We start from the raw sequence: 17,654 nt of genomic DNA, 5'->3' as shown, positions 1-17,654 counted from the left end.
CCAGTCTGAACTGGGACTGCCCGTTTCTGAAATGTACTTGTGCAAGAATCTGGGAAATCCTGCTTTCTGTCTTGTCGGGTTTCATTCTTAGTAACATTAAATCCCTCTAGTCTCTCCCTTTCCTTGAGGTTCTCTGTTTACGTTCTGAGTTCTCAAAGATATAGAATGGCCTCCCTAAGGAGAGACTCAAGGCGATTATGTAACCAAAAAGGCAAACAAAACCCAAGACTACTGCATTATTCAATCAGAGTACCCAAGGAAGCAAACATCAAACTTTATAAGCTTACCAGCTCTTTTAATCCTCTTCCTCTCCTTAAGCTGATAGGGTTTGTGATCATGCGACAAAGGGATAGCATTTCCGTCCTTATCACATAAGACGCCCCTCGAATCCCCGACGTTGGCCACTGTGAGCTCCTTATCAGACAGTAATGCAATCAAACATGTTGTACCTGAAAAGGGGAATGGGGGGGGGGGCACAAGACAATGAATTGAAAATCGCTACTGCTCACACAACACTCTTCCTCCCGCCTTTGTTATCTTTGTCCAGCAGCTACTGGGAACAGCCATTGTGTTTGTATCAGAATGAAACATCTAGTGTTCTGATGACAGCATGTTCAAATGGCTCTGATCAAATCTGGCAGTCAATTTTCCCTCCCCGCAATATTTTTAGTCTATCAGATTTTAGGCAGGTATTACAGGGGTCAATCCTCCAGCACAGCATTTCTCACCCACCTTGTCATTTTAGGTATTAATTTTAATGCGTATTCTGGAAAAAACAACCTTAAAAAAAAGCATATACAGATTATCCATCTTTTCTGGAGTGTGTTAATTACATAAGTAATGAAGAAAATGCTTGATAAAACACACATGCACACACATAGACACACACACACAAAATATGCAGCAGGACACTAGAAAATGGGCTGCAAATTGCAAGAGGCAGAGGGAAATGCATTTCCAGAGATAACCTGACAGCTGTCTTCCCCCTTTGGGCAAGAAGACTAATAAAAGAGAAAATTCCTATTGACATATCGGCCTGTTCATAGGCCTGTGAGTGACAGCTACTTCCATTACAAGATGTAGTGGGGGGGGGGGGGAAACTAAACTACATCTGGGGCAGCTGCCACCTACAGCTTTACGGGGAAGTATGGACAGGCAGCTTCTGTGCATCAGAATACCCTGAGTTCTGTCATTCAGTGAAGCAGGTTGTATATTCTCTGTACATGTTCACCTGCCTTATGCTCACTCAGACCATTGGTCCATCAAGCCCAGTGCTGTCCATTCTAATTGGCAGCAGTTCTCCAAGGCCTCTCCGGCAGAACTCTACTCCCAGTCGTTTGAGATGCCATGCCCCCATACTCTGCTTAAGGTGTATGGTGATTGCTAAAGTTGGTGGATGGGAAGGACGGCAGCACGGTATAGCCTGATCTCGTCAGATCTCAGAAGCTAAGCAGGGTTGGTATTTGGAAGGGAGACCACCAAGGAGGATTCTGCAGAGGAAGGCAATGGCAAGCCACATTTGTTTCTCGTTTGCCTTGAAAGCCCCTTGCTAGGGTCGCCATAAGCCGGCTACGCCTTGACGGCACTTTACACACACACAAAGTTGGTGCTGGTGCAGGGGAAAACCTCTTGCTGCTTTGTGGTTCAAAAAACAAACAAACCAAAATGGGAATGTAGTTCTTAGAAGGAGGTACTGGTGTCCACAACTACTGACTTGGCTGCCACCAGTGAGCAACAGCATTGAGGTTCAGGGCAGGATTTGCATGCAGTGTACGGGCAAAAGATGGCCAATGTATGGGCCCCAAGAGCGGGGACAGGCAAACCCCACTGAATCTGACAAGCGAGCTCAGTCACATGTTGTAGAAGACAACGAAAGCATCCAAACAATCTTTCAGACCCGGGATAGAAAATCTAACTGAACAAGAGAGGATCTATGCATGGTTATGCTTTTCATGTGCACTTTACTCTTGGGCAATGGTTTTCATACTTTTGACTTTCAGGGAACTTTGGCAAGGACACTCCTGAACACCTGCCACAGGACATTTTGACATGCGCTTTGTAACACAGGCTTGCTGCGCAGGGTGCCTCTGGTGCTTCACAGTTATCTCTGTCTACTGAAGGCACGCTGTAGAATGCACCTAACACTTTACCATAGCATTGGGCGAACTGTTGCTGAAGACAGCTTTCTGCCATTACTGATTTTCTCACTGAAGAACCCTTGCGGACTTTTCAAAGAACTCACCACACTTCCGGGAACCTTTGTTCTAGAGCAGGGGTATCAAACTCAATTGTTATGAGGGACGGATATGACATAAAAGTCACTTGGTCAGGCCGGGAGGGGTGGCTGCCTTGGCTGGCTCATGGGCCGGATAAGAGCTCTCAAGGGTCTGGATATGGCCGGCGGGCAATATGTTTCACACCCCTGTTCTAGAGGGACCAAGGATGGCACCAGTACTATTGTTGGCACACCTTCCGGTGGATACATTGGTCGCCAGCCCTTCAGCTTTGAGTTTTGTGATATGATTCCCTTCTGCAACATGGGAACAACGCCACTGCATTGCCACAGTGTTATGTCCCATTCTAATTTATTTGTTGGTGTATCAGATCCTAGGACTAGGCTATGAAGGCTAAGATAAATCCTTAAAGAGAGGGATTTGAATTTACTGAGTTGGCGAGAAAACTCATAATTTATTTTGAGCCTTTTTATTTTTGAGTGACAGGACTCACAAACTTGGCTAAAATCTCCCTTCTTTAAAATTGATTTAAAGAGCTAGCCAAATGAAAGACCAACAACAAAAGTTCCAGGAACAAAAAAGATAATATAGAATGTAATTGGTTTACAGTAGAAGTCATCTTACAGTCCTTGCCCAAAACAACCTTTAATATCAAAGGAAGCTAGCTTACAAAAGGTGTGTTAATAAATATACAATGAATTGGCAGAACATTTGTCACATTCTGATAAATGATACAGAAAAGCACACAAAAAAAGACACTATAAGCTCTTGGTGACATACGATACGGAAGATGAACAAGTGAAGTCATGCCAGATCAAATGGATGGAAAATCTGAATGAAATTATAACAATCGATGAATGGGAACAACTATTTCGCAGAAATCTCAAGTTCACTCTATGCCAAGGGATTCATGAAAACTGGTTGAAAATGTTACATAGATGGTACCTGACGCCGAGTGATATTCAAAACATGAATAGCTCGACATCTGGTCTATGTTGGAAATGTTGCAAAGCCAGGGGCACTTTTTATCATTGCTGGTGGACTTGTAAATCAGTCCAGAAATTCTGGAAGAAAATACACAAGAACATAGAAGGCATTCTCGGTTACAAAATTATATATGACCCTAAACTATACCTACTGAATAAAACTCCAGACAGCATCGACAAGGACCAACAAGACATGTTAAAATACTTAGTTACAGCTGCAAGGATAGTTCTAGCATCGCTATGGAAAACTAATAGAATACACAAATCGAGACTTGGATTGATAAAGCATACGAATATATCACAATGGCACAATTAACTGAAACACTACAGAAAGAAACTCAAAAACAAAATAGAGATAAATGGAAATCCTTCTACGAATATATTAAAACCAAAAATTGATAACAAAACTTTATAAGACACAGCAGATTCATAATGGAGATCGAATATAACCTATCAACAAGTTAATGTATTATTACAACCTATCAGGGGGCGGTATTAGATATGCCAACGTTGTATAACATTAATACACGTATTTATCTCTCTTTCTATATATATATCTTTTCTTTTCTTTTAATTTTATTCCCCTGCCCCTTTTTCCTCCTGTATCCCATTTTCTATTAAAAACCAATAAAAATATTTATTAAAAAAAAAACACAATTGTTTGTGCTTTCCCCCTTTTCCCTCAGTAATATATCAAAACCACCCAAATTGTATCTATACTGAAACGAATCCTGATTGTGTGTAGTTTCAACTAGGCCTCATTTCCAAAATGATCACCTTCTGAGGATTTATTTTACAAGGGAGTAACAGAAGCAAGGAAACAAGTCCTTCAAAAAGTGGCACCGAAACATTTCCAGGGAACACAACTTGACATTTAACTTGACTTATTTGAGGACTGCTGAAAATTAATTTATTTTCACATCACTGCAATTCATGTTCCAGTTATCATTTTAATGGTAAATAAAATTAATTTCATGGTTGCTTTCGTTTCCTTTTATGTGGGCCAGAGGAGTGCAAGGTGAATTTTCACCTCAGTTAGTTAATTTACATCTGATTATTCATAAGACTGAGACATCTGTCTTTGCATATAATGGAGATTCAGAAAGGGGAAGAATGATCAACTAGGCAGGAGATTGGCTATGAAAATTGCTTGTTTATGTATGCATGAAAAGAAAGGAAACATAAAGGCTGAAATACACAACATTTTGTGTACCAAGCCTAAAAATTGTTATACCCATTCCAGTGCGGAAACAATATCATTGCAATGATAGTAGAACTGCAGTGTTTATGTAGCACCGTTATAGTGATGGATTTTAGGATTAAGCTGTTAAGGTCAAGATAGCCATTCCAAGGGAGCAACTGTCATCTACTGGATACCATGCCTAGGTGGACTACACTGCACTGCACTTTAATTAAAGTGTAACCAGGAGACATTCCAAAAATTAATTCCAGAACTAATTCTGGTATCAGTGCATATGTGGATTGATAGAACATTACAAAAAAGCAACTTCGATGTGATTGCACCAAGATCCTTTGTGTACAGTGGTTTACTGATATGCAGAGGTACTCTTGGCCATTGGTAAAAGACTACACCGAAAGAACCTTGTTACAACTAAAATGGCATCCAGAATGCTCTTCTGCAGTATTTTATCACTGTTTCAATGCACACTGGTTATGTAAAGAGGATCAAAGATGCACACAATCTACAGGAACTGAACGCTGTGAGAAACTGAACATATGCAGAGCTCTGTAAAAGGAAAGTTAGAAAGGGGGGAATGGAAAAATTGAGAGTTTGTTATTTTGTGGCTCCAGTTCAGAAATAACACTAAGTAATTTGGAACTCCAAAATCCAGACAATAAGAATTTCATAAGCATTCCTAACATGTCTACTATGTTTGCTATTGGGGAAGTATGCACTTTTTTCTTTCTTTCTAATCATGTGTATGAAAAGGGGGAAGGGAGGTATCTGCAGGATGGTAATTTTCAGTGTGATTTATGGAAGTCCATTTTCCATCTTCAGCTGCAGGGTTGATTGACAGCAGCGCTAGCACAAAGCCCTTGACCCTACGTGGAAGGCTGCTGTCGGGAGGAAACCCATTTCACTTTGTTTTCTTTTCCTCTATTGTTATTTCATTCGCTTAACCTTGTATACTATGACTTAGCTCTGTGCACTTCTCAGTTGCCTCCAGTTTTAATGTAATTGAGCAGCGGAAAATTCCTAACACAAAGGGTCCAAAATTGAGAACACATGTTGTGCATTAGCCCCCAGCCTGCTGTGCAGTTTGAAAGGAAAAAGAAGTCACTAGGAAATTTAAAAGCTCAGTTGAAGCGAAAGTGTAGCTTTCCCTACATGACCAAGAGCCTGAAAATAATAAAATTTAAAATGAAACACGGCAATGTTGTAGGTTAAGCAGGTGTCTTTTGAATTTGCATGGGTTTACAGAACCACTTATGCCCCCTCCCTTCCCTGATCATGCTGCACCACTCACTTCATATTCATCAGGCTTTATACAAGAAGTTTCAGTTCCGGTCCTATTGCTTTCAGATGAATATATGTAATAGGTATCAGTGCTGCCTCTGATTCTATCCCTCCTGTAGGGTTGTGAGATGAGCCACTGCCAAGTAGTGGGCGGCTAGAGTAGAATCTCGTAGAACACTACTGGAAATTACAAGGAAGGTATCGATCTGCAAACCGTGACTTGGATGGCCCAACCAAGCCTGATCTCGTCAGATGTCAGAAGCTAAGTAGGGTTGGCCCCGGTTAGTACTTGGATGGGAGGCCACCAGGGAAATCCAGGGTTGCTACGCAGAGGCAGGCAATGGCAAACCATCCCTGAACATTTCTTGCCTTGAAAACTCTACGGGTGCGCCCACCATAACTCGGCTGTGACTTGATGGCATTTTATACACATACACTTTACACACACCTACCCTCATAAAAAAATTGAGAAATTAGAAAATTACATAAAACAGATATTTTTAGGAGGGCATTTGAGGATCATTAAGGGCTGTGAAACAATAAAGTTCTTTTTAAATCTGCTTCTTTTTATTGTGTAAGATGTAATTTTTTTATTCTTTTGATTGTGCTTTCTACCTACACATTTTTTGCTAGCAAAGTCCCCATTTAGTGTACAAATGTCATAATAAATAAATACATAATAAATATTAAATATAATTCGGTCACCATTGGCTTGAGTATCAACAGCTGGATGATCTGTGGCCCTGTACACAGTTACATAATGTGAAGTTCTTTTCTGGTAAAAACAAACAAACAAACCTCAAAGCAACTAGCACGAGTGTGTTACATGTCCTATGTAATTTCTGCTACCAAATGGAGTCCTTAAGTTTACAGAAAGTACACTGATGTGCTTCCTCTACCCCTTCCCCTCTAGGAAAAAATCCCACTAAATTCACCTCACTTAGACCCTAAAAACTGTACTTCATCGTTATGGCAACGAATGCTCCATAAATTACGATGATCAAGAAAAAAGCGTTGGTCCCCAATTATGAGAAACACTTTGCCAGTTTGGGCGCTATTTTCTATACTGCTGCTCTGAACTGTCTTTAATTAACAAGAGTGTAAGATGAGGAAAAGAAAGAGGTGGTGGTGGTATATTACTCAGTGGAAACAAGAAGCAAAAAGAAGAAAACCAAAGCTGTACTACATAATGTGACCACTGCGGGGCAGTTCCATGGTGCACGATATCTACAACCTATTTTTTTTTAAAAAACTTTTCTTTTATATATAATGGGATGTTAAAGAACCATCTGGATGGATCTATCGTTCATCAGTTGGTCTAATCTCTTTTAAAAATAATCCATACTAGCGGCTATCAGTAGTAGCGAATTCCATAATTAGCGGCCACAAGAAGATGCCTTTAAAAGAGGATTAGACAGATTCATGGAAGACAGGCCCATCAGTGGCTACTAACCATGATGACTAAAGAGGAACCTCTATATTCACTGGTAGCAGACCTCTGAATATCAGTGCTGAGAGACAACATCAAGGGAAGGCCTTGCCCTCTATGCTCCTGGTTGGCCACTGTGTGAACAGACTGCTGAACTTGATGGGGCCTTGGTCTGATCCAGCAGGGCTTTTCTTATGTTCTCCTGTGGCTCTCCAGGGCAATGGTTGGCTACTGTGGGAAACAGGAGATTGGACTACATGGACTAGATGGTCTGATTCAGCAGGGTACCTCATGTTCTTATGACCCTAGCCATGTCTGTAGCTGAGATCCTGAGTTGACACAAAGAGAAGGCAAAGAGAAGCGGTAAGTCCATTACCGCTGCTGCCCGTTGCGGCCTGTGGGCGGTGGTTCCGCTCCGGAATGGTGCTGGGATGTTCTGTGGTGTTTGGAGCCACCTTGCCCGGGCAACCACATGGCCGGATGGTGGTTTTCCGGCCTCCCCGTTCCCTTTGGTTCTGCCTATAGCAGGCTCGGGGGCAGGCTGCCGCCCTTGCTGGCCAGCGAAGGCTGATGATGAGGGCACGCCTGCGTGGCCCACCTCCAAGGCCGATTTAAGACCTCGCTGCCCAGCAACCCAGCCTTGCTATTTCAGGATCTCAGTCTGTAGCTGAGATCCTGAGCTGACACAATTACTCACGCCAACCTCAGCATCTAAAGGTATGGCAAGGAGAAGGCTGATACTGCACAGGCTCCTCCCTTAATAATTTTTGTTAAAAGATTCAGCCTCTTACATATTGAGATGTGTTTGAATGCGAGATTTGCTTTGGTATATGCTGTATGGATAACTGACATATGAATAGCAAAGCAGAATTTATGTTGTATGATTATCATGACTGCCATTCACCAGGGACAGTCTCTACCATCCGGTACCTGTTTCTGAAAACAATCACTGTCACCATTCTTTTTCCCTTTGGAGAATGTCAAGATTTTTAGTGGGAATTGCTGGACTGTCATTCCTCAGGGTTCAACTCCCTTCTCAGGACCCTTAGAGGTTTGCCTTTCCCGCCTGTCAGAGGTCACCTCACTCTCCCCGCATGTTTTGCCTGTGTTTTGGACGCTGTTTTAGCCAGAATCTGGAAAATGCGGGCAAAATGTGCGGGGAGAGTGAGGCAGCCTCTGACTGGTGGAAAAGGCATGCATAATCAAAAGGAAGCCCTGAAGCAGTTGGCGGGGGTGACCACGGGAAACGTCCCTGCATAAAAAGCTGTTAAATCATGCATAATCACTAGGGCCACTGCAAGTACATGAACGCTAAGGTGCCACACAGAACAGAACTTGCCATGCTATACAGTGCAACTGCTCCAATATATTTTGAACTGCTTATGACCACTGTGTTTTCCCAGTATATCTTGGACCAACACAACAAACACCCTCCTGGCTTTTAAATCAACAGAAGACAGTTGACTGCAGAGCAAACGAACCTAGCATCCTTCAGAGTCAAACGTTCAGCAACATGTAACAATGTGTGGTTGGGAGAATCGGGGTGTTAGAAGCTGTGGTAAGAACATAAGAACATAAGAAAAGCCCTGCTGGATCAGACCAAGGCCCATCAGGTCCAGTAGTCTGCTCACACAGTGGCCAACCAGGTGCCCCCAGGAAGCCTCCAAACAAGACGACTGCAGCAGCACCATCCTGCCTGTGTTCCACAGCACCCAAGATAATAGGCATGCTCCTCTGATCCTGGAAAGAATAGGGAAGCATCATGACCAGTATCCATTTTAAAGGGTAAAGGGTATACAAAAGGATTATACGGTTCTGTATGTTTTATCTCTATTGATAGACTGTTTATTGAATGTTGTGAGCCTCCCCGAGCCCTGTGACCCAGGGGAGGAGAGGGGTATAAGTCTAAAATAAATAAATAACATTGTCAACATGTGGAGGAGACTTGAAATTATCTGACTAGATTGGCAAATAGCTCTAAACAGCACTGATTGGCACAGTGAGTCCACTGATCTTGCCATATATTCAATGACATGCACATAGAAAGAGCATTCAGGAGAGATTGCTGGAAGGTTGACATGCTCTTGTAAATCATGGCCATCAATAGATTCAATTCCTGTATGGCCATCAATTGATTCAGAAGCCTGGTGCAAGCTCATTTAGAACGTCTTTCTGTTGAGATTTTTGTTTTTTACACGTGAGTTGAGGGCAGCAGGAAAAGAGGAAGACCCAACAAGAGATGGATTGACTCAATAAAGGAAGCCACAGCCTTCAATTTGCAAGATCTGAGCAAGGCTGTCAAAGATAGGACATTTTGGAGGACTTTCATTCATAGGGTCACCATGAGTCGGAAGCGACTTGACGGCACTTAACACACACACACACCAAAGGAGTAAGTGCCGAAAACAGCTTGGCCGTAACCTGCTTTTAAATCAGTTTTCACCCAGATATAACTCAATGATGTACTACATAGCCCCAGCAGAATAGGATTATTCCATATGGACAAAGAGGAATTTAGGACTTGTGTAGCACCTTATGCTTTCAAGGCATTTATGCTTCGGTAAATTAACTTCATATCATTTGCTGAAGTTCCTGCTAGCAGTTTCTCATTGCGTTCTGGGGAACTACCTAAGTGTAAGAACAGCATAGTATCTTCTTGTTGTGTGTTGGTATATTTCCAAAGAATAAAATGTACCATGTGCATGGTAGATGGGAGCCCACTGAGTCCAGCTTGCCAGCAGGGAGTTGTTGGAATCCAACTCTCTGGCACGAGATGTAAAAGCTGTGAGAACTGACTCTAGTTCTTGGAGAGTGCCAGCTGAAAACTGCGATCTATCACAGTCACATTTTTTTTCTTGGGGCTGCAACCCAGCGTGACACTGTGTAACTACTAATACTAAAGTTGCACCTGTTGGCAGTGTAGATTGTGCTGTTCAGGTGTACATCTGATGAGCAGCCAACCCACAGGTAGTCAGCTGTGCACATTTAGCCCCAGGTTTATAATATGATTATTTTTTTCTGCAGCTTAGCCATTTCCCCCCACCCATGATAACCAACAGACACACATGCATTTACATGAATTAGTGTTTGGAGTGTCAGCTCTCTCTCTCTGTATCCTCTATGAGAGAGGTGGCACACGTAAGTCCTTGCCAGCGCAACCTGTTCCCCCCCCTTTCGTTTGAGCTGGCATAGCCTGTACCTAATCTTTCTTTAGCAGTTTTGTTTACGTAGATTGCTTTCCTTTTTATTGTTTCATGATTGCACAAAGAAGTTCCCGACTGTGTTTGCCAGCAGGCCTCTTCCTCCCCTCCCCCCCATTCCCATCCCTGATTTGGTTTATGGGGATTCTGCCTGGCTTGTAATAATCTTTTTGCCTCAGTATACTCCATATCGTTCAGGTAAGCATCTGTTTTTTCTCTCTAAAGCTGCCTCTTCAGCTAGTTTTTGCATACTGCTCAAACTTGATCGCTCCAGTCTTCTGGAGCTCTTTTTGTCTCCAAATCTATTTTAAAAAATTAAAACTGTACTTTGCTTTACCTGTCATTATACATGGTCCACAGCCAAAGCAAGGATAGAATCCAGATCTTTGGAAAAAAGCCCACAGAATCGTTATTTTGAAGGGATCGAAACAGTCCCACTGTCTGCACAAGGCAGCTGTATTTGTTCATAGCTCCTACTCCTCCACCCTCAGTGTATACACCCTAGTCCACAGTGTACAGAGAAAGGGTGTAGGTGCCCCCTACTGAAGAGCGCATGTCAAATATTAGGTTTGCTGTCTGTCTTTTACTGGTACACCAACCTTCGGGCTGGGGAGAGCGGGGTAGAAATGTAATAAATAAATTTCTGAAGAGTGTGCCTCGGATTTGCTTATTTTTCTTTGCAGCAAATTTTGTCAAATTTGTCAAATTAGTGGAGGATATGTTTATCAGAGATTATTAACTGCAGTAGCTCAGTGGAATCTCTGGGACGGTTTCACTCTGAATACCAGGTGTGGGGGGGTGCGGGGAGAAGAGAAAAGGTGGACTTTTGATGCCATGCGGGTTTCCCAGAAGAATCACTGTGAGCTACCAAATGTCGGATTATGTTACAGACCTTTAGACTGATCCAGAAAAATGGTTTGTATATTCTTTTGTTATCCCATTTGTGTTACAGTCTTACTATACTGATGAATAAAATTTGAGTATGGGGCTGGACTGAGATCAGGTGAAAAACACACACATTCTTTTCCTATCAAGGGGGTCAAGTTTGACAGACAACATTCAGGTATTTCCCCAAACATGAGCCAGCATGGTGTAGTGGATAAGAGCAGCCGACTCTCATCTGGAGAACTGGGTTCGATTCCCCACTCCTCCACGTGAAGCCTGCTGGGTGACCTTGGGATAGTCACAGCTCTCTCAGAACTCTCTCAGCCCACGCAGAGGCAGGCAATGGCAAACCACCTCTGAACGTCTCTTGGCTTGAAAATCCTTCCGGGTCACCATAAGTCGGCTGTGAATTGATGGCACTTTCCACCACCAAACAGAATCAGAGCCTCCTGCAGCTGAAATTTGCTTTTTTAAAACCCCGGGAAGATTCAATTGTGGATCTCCCAGCATCTTGCCCAGGTAGGCCTGTAGAGAAGCAGATAGGGAATTTAATGATGCACAGAACAGTGCGCCGTGAGGGAACAAGAGCCTAGAAATGACTCAACACAACAGTAAAGAACAAGATGAGGGATACAGAGGAGACTAACCAGGCTTGATTAATTAAAGACAATTTTGTTTCAAAGAACAGTTGGCTGACTCTTAGGACAGTCTAGATGTTATATTGGCAAACACTGCTGAGACAATGGAGAGGTAGGGTGGCATTTGCCAGATGGCAGGAGAGGGTGCCTAACTCCTTTTGCACCCAGCGGCGTAGTTAGGTAGACCTCCAGACTTGATGGTCTTATGACTCTCCATTTTCAATGGTATTGCATGTTACTTCACTTACTTCAAATACAGAACACAGAATGAACAGTCAACAATGACTTCTATGAGCTCTGAAGATGTCGACATAAAAGGAAAGGAGGCATCCACTGCTCTCACAAGAACATTTGGAGGACCAACAGGCAATCTGGCCAAGAGTTAAGGGGTCCTTCCCATGTAGTTTCCCCCCCAAAAAAACAAACAAACAAACATATAACATCTATTTCATGAGTCAGGAGTAATGTAGTGCTGGAAACCTAAGTTTAATTCCTAGTGAGCTGTAAAATGGTACTGGGTGACCTTGGGTCACTCACTGTGAAGCTCACTGTGCCTTTGAGTTAGCCGTCTAATTTACCTCACAGGATTGTTATGAGGATAAAAGAAGGTGGGCCTCCTCCAGCTTCTTTGTAGAAAGGCAGAATAAAGTACAATAAATAAATAAGATAAATTAAAGGATACCTTTGAGGCAATAGGGTAGGCTTCTGCTGCTGTCACCACAGAGTTAGGGGAAAAACAAAGCAGCATACACAGGCCCTGCTTTATTCATTGAAAACATGTCTATCCCACTCTAAAAAAAAACTCAGACAAAATGAATTACAAGTGGGGCCCCGCAAAACTCAGGGGGAATCCCATCTCCCCCTCCCCATCATAGCTCCAGGCCTCCTCCTGCTCCCCACTGCCTATGCACAGACACACTCTTTTAAAAATCGTGGGATTTAAACCCCTCCTTTTTAATTTCAGATTTTTCTGCAGACCCAGGGGGTCCCCTGAGTCTGCAGAAAACCCTTTTGGGGTTTAAATCCCTATCTGTGGATTTAAGTATCAGCAGGCAGGAGATACATGTTAGAATAGATCCCATTTTTCAGAGGAAAAACCTCAGAGCATTCAAAACAATAAATTAGTACCAACTAAAACCAGGTCACATGCTATAGAAGGGGGGGGGGACTGTACTTAAAATACCACTGTAGGAATACTCGTTTCTTACAAAACGTAAGTTGGATGTAAAGGTGGCTGAAAATTGTTTTAAATAAAATAAAATTTGTCAAAAAGCTTATGAACTTGGTGCTTATTCCTTACTACATCTTGTCTTGACTGATCATGTTAGCCATTATATTGTGTTGCTTTTGTCCTGGAAACTCATAATATTGGTCTACTCAACAATGCATCGCCTCTCTCCTTCAGCCCATTAATATCTTTGTGGCATCATAGCAAGCTTAATTATTTGTCCATCTTTGATATGGAGAATGACTTGACATGTCCAGTGGGACAGAGCCTAGAGGCTCTTCTGTAATACTGGATTTGTTCCTGCCATAATATCAGAGCCCTGTCAGACAATGGTTCCCTGACCGGGAACGTGTGCACCCCGTTTTCCACATCAGCCTCCTGAAACCCCATAATGCATCTCCGCAATGGCATCGGGAACTGCCTCCCGAACAGCCCATAATGGTGGGGGGAGAAGAACATTTCGAGGTCTCCAAAATCCTAGACTCCCGTATTCACCATGGGGTCTTGCAATACTTGGTCCGCTGGAAACACTTCCCCCCTGCCTATGACGAGTGGGTTCGCGCACGAGATGTCTCCGCCCCCAAACTCGTCAATGCCTTTCACATTGCCTACCCAGACAGACCAGTCCCCTTGCAGGATGGGAGGGGGCCTTAAGGGGAGCAGGATGTCAGGCTGTTATCTCGGTTTCTAAGTTGCCTCTGTTCCTTTGCTGAACCGTCCAGACTTCAAGGACGGCTCCACATACCAAAGCCTGGGAACGCTACCCCTAGGAAAGTGTGCTCTGTTTATGCTTTGTGTGCTTTGTAATCTCCCGCCGTTTTCAAGCTTTATATTGCCAACTAACGAGCAAGAACCTCATAGCTGTCATCTTATCCTCAATGCACTGTATTGCCTATTTGACCAGTAAAAGCCATCTGCTTGGATTCTAATTGTCTCTGTGGTGATTTCTGGTTCTTTGGGTCAAGAGCTTACAAGCCCAAAATGTCAAGGCTGATGAGTGTTTCTGTATGATTTCTACCACAAACATAAAAATTTCCATGATGATACCTTCAAAGGAACAGAATTAGAGCGTGATGCAGATTTACTTTTTATTAGCTTCAAATTTTCAGTGTTGGGTAGTCAAATGAGAAGGGGAAATGAATTATGCAATATCTCCATGGGTGTTTGGATACACCATAGCAATCGGGAAGCATATGAAGTGCTGCTCTCATTGTTAACAGTGGTAATTAATATTCAGATTTTGCAACCAATGGAGTAAAGTAATTACCATGCTACGTCTCTCGGCCTGCAGGCGCTCTTCAAATGAAGAGGCAATAAAGGGCAAGTGAGCAGAAAGCTCGCATTCAAAAAAAAAGATCTCATAAGGTGTGGGCCCAAGTTTTTCAAATGCCACAGGAGAATTGAGGGGTTTGTTCTTCTAAACACATTTGGAATTTGACTTCTGTGCCTCATAAGTTATCAGAGCCCAAAAATCTGAGCAGACTGACCATTTTTTAATGTAAAGAAATAAAATGCAAAGGGCACTTGCTGAGAGAGGATAGAGTCAGTACAGTCTATTCCTGTAAAAGTCACTGCCCTCTTCTGAAGCCCTTGACACTGATCTTTAAAAAAAAATATCAAAGAGCATACCCTTCAGTATTTCATAGACAAAAATAGGTACATGCATCTGCAGTAATGGGAACTTAGAAAGGTCTCACAAAAAAGGATCCCAACCTTCTTTTGAAGGAACTCAATATGTTTATTTACAACTTGGGCCTGTAGACCCTAACTGCAACCATTCCTGAAGCTATCTTACAACTCCTGGGTCTTCTTCTCAGAACACTCCCTGCCCTCACCTGAGTCAGATGGCCACTCATAAACACAGTAAAATCTTTATTAATCTTAAAATACAATCTGTAAAATAATTTCCTAGCTCAGGCATCAGAATAAAACATGACCATTTGGCACCAGACAACCAACATCCCAGGCTGCTGTTAAAAACAGGCGGCACTGCTGTTATAGATGGTAGAAAACTGGCCTCGACCACCCTCAATGGAACGCCTAGCGTTAACAGCTCCATTTTACAGGCCCTCCCGAATCTAGAAAGCTCCTGCGGGGCCTGGATGTCATCTGTCAGGAAGTTCCACCAGGCAGGGGCCACTACTGAAAAAGCTCTTGCCCTTTTTGAGGACAGTTGACCCACCTGTGGGCCGGGCACCACAGCCCTGCAATACAAAAACAAGACTGACCAAAGATATTTTGGTGCCAGGTTTGGCAACCCTTTCCCAGCACATCATGAAAATGCAATGGCGAATTCAGCACGTAAATTTGCCACCCCTTGGTGAAAAGTGCTGTCAAGTCACAGCCGACTTTTGGCAGCCCTGTCGAGTTTTCAAGGCAAGAGACAATCAGAGGAGGTTTGCCATTGCCTGCCTGGACTTCTCTGGTGGTCTCCCATCCAAGTACTAACCAGGGCCGACCCTGCTTAGCTTCTGAGATCTGATGCAGTTGGGCTACCCTGGGCCATCCAGGTGAGGGCTGTCACTAGGGTAGCCAGGCCTCTCTTTGCCACTGGTGGGAGGTTTTTGGGCGGAGCCTGGGGAGGGCGGGGTTTGGGGAGGGAAGGGACTTCAGTGCCATAGAGTCCAATTGCCAAAGCAGCCATTTTCTCCAGGGGAACAGATCCCTGTCGCCTGGAGATCAGTTGTAACAGCGGGAGATCTCCAGCTAGTACCTGGAGGTTTGCAACCCTAGCTGTCACTCTTTAGTGGCACAGCAAATCTGCTGCCTGAAGTGGCAGTCTACTTACGCTATAGTCCTGGTACAATGAAAGAAGGGGGAAAAGCCAGACCAAGACACCGAGGCCCACTTTTCACGGATGATTTTGATGCTCTCTTGCCGCGGAGCAAAAAAAAAAAAAGCGATTTAAATTTATTTTTCGTGGGCGCGATTTAAATTCATGTTTTCATATCCCCGTCAATCCAGAAGTAGTTTTGGTTTTTCATGGGAACAAAGCAAGCAGTATTCTACAACGGTTTGGTCTGTCCCCTTCTGAAAAACTCATGGTTTATGCCTGGCCCAACTCCGCCCCAACTCCGCCCAGCGGATTACCCAGTGCAGTTCACCTCTGTGAACACAGCCCCAGCCAAAAAAAACACCAGTCCCTCCAGTTTCTTTATATAACTTTTCTATTTACCATGCTCCCCGTTCCCCCCCCCCCCGTACTTGGCCACACACCCCTTTCCCAGACTTTGACAGACGGTCATCATTGTGCCCCCCCCATAGAGCTCCGGCCATCCATTGCCAGGAACTTCCATCCAGATAGAGAAGGGAGATCCAGAGCAGACTGGCTGCCCCTTTTCAGAAGGGTGATGGGAGTTTTGGCTTGGATTTGCAGGAGGGAGATCTGTCCTGCCTTGGAGGGAGGCTGTCTCCCGGGCTTGAAACTCTCCCAGCCAATTGCCGTTCACAGGGGAGGAGAAATTAGCCGACATGGGCGGGGACAGTTGGTCCGAACCCAGGAACGCTTTTCATGGAGCGAAAAAACACACATGCGTAGCAACCACAAAGAACGGACCAACACAGGTTTGAGAAGACTCGGAGTTGATACGGTTTTTCTGCTAAAACTCGAAGCGTTCATGAAAAATCAAAAATTTGCAGCGGGGCAGAACAAAGGCGAAACCGTGCCAAACCTCCCTGAAAAAATGACCTAAAGGTATTTGTAAACCTACCATTTATACAAGCATATATCATACTTTTCATTATTTTTGGGGGGGTTTACCTGGTTGGCAGTTCTTGGCACACCATTATGCCAAAACACACGACAAAAGGTGAGAAGCATATAATGCGGTGGTTATTCACTTTAGTGGACAACATAAATTACCCCCCCCCCAATTTCTCTTCCCACTGTTGTTCAAGCTTGAATTCACATCATAATTAAGCAAGACCTAATAGTTGCAAGCTTCAGTAATCTAAAGATCATGCAATTATTTGCAGCAACCCAAGGGAATAGAGGGTGTGTGAGTGTGTGGGGAGAGTCAAATGTATTAGCATTTATTAGTTGGTAATATCCATTCCAATTATGAGCCACACGTTTTCATTTTGGTGGAAGAAACTTTAGAAAGTTATTATAACGTATTACACCCATGTTCTAGATTCAGCTGCAGCCCAAGCTGAGAGCCAGGATGGTGTAGTGGTTAAGAGCAAAGGACTCTAATCTGGAGCACCAGGTTTGATTCCTCACTCCTCCATATGAGTGGCGGATGCTAATCTGCTGAACCAGGTTGGTTTCCCCACTCCTACACATGAAGCCAGCTGGGTGACCTTGGGTCAGTCACAGTTCTCTCTGAACTCTTCAGCCCCAACTACCTCACAGGGTGTTTGTTGTGGGGAGGGGAAGGGATTGTTAGCCGGTTTGATTCTCCCTTAAGTGGTAGAGAAAGTTGGCATAAAAACCAACTCTTCTTCTTCATCTTCTTCTATTGTACAACTTATCTCTGTCTGTCTTTATATTAGGTATTATGTCTGTATCCATGTAGCAGGCTGAAATGGTGACTGATAGAGGAAAGTGCGCACAAAACTCCTGTGTGGATGCTT

At 43.5% G+C, this 17,654-nt stretch overlaps 1 protein-coding gene across 1 annotated transcript in view; it reads right to left on the bottom strand.

Annotated features, from left to right (window-relative positions):
* PPM1L (protein phosphatase, Mg2+/Mn2+ dependent 1L) overlaps window positions 1-17,654 on the bottom strand; it is a 203,910-nt gene that overhangs the window by 13,661 nt on the left and 172,595 nt on the right. The window contains exon 4 of the mRNA XM_056849945.1: window positions 288-449. Coding sequence (XP_056705923.1) covers window positions 288-449 — 162 coding nt within the window. The remainder of the gene's footprint in view (window positions 1-287; window positions 450-17,654) is intronic.

The sequence above is a fragment of the Euleptes europaea genome, chromosome 5 (genome assembly GCF_029931775.1).
Source record: "Euleptes europaea isolate rEulEur1 chromosome 5, rEulEur1.hap1, whole genome shotgun sequence".
Taxonomy (NCBI): Eukaryota; Metazoa; Chordata; class Lepidosauria; order Squamata; family Sphaerodactylidae; genus Euleptes; species Euleptes europaea.
This window is presented reverse-complemented; position numbering and strand designations above follow the sequence as displayed.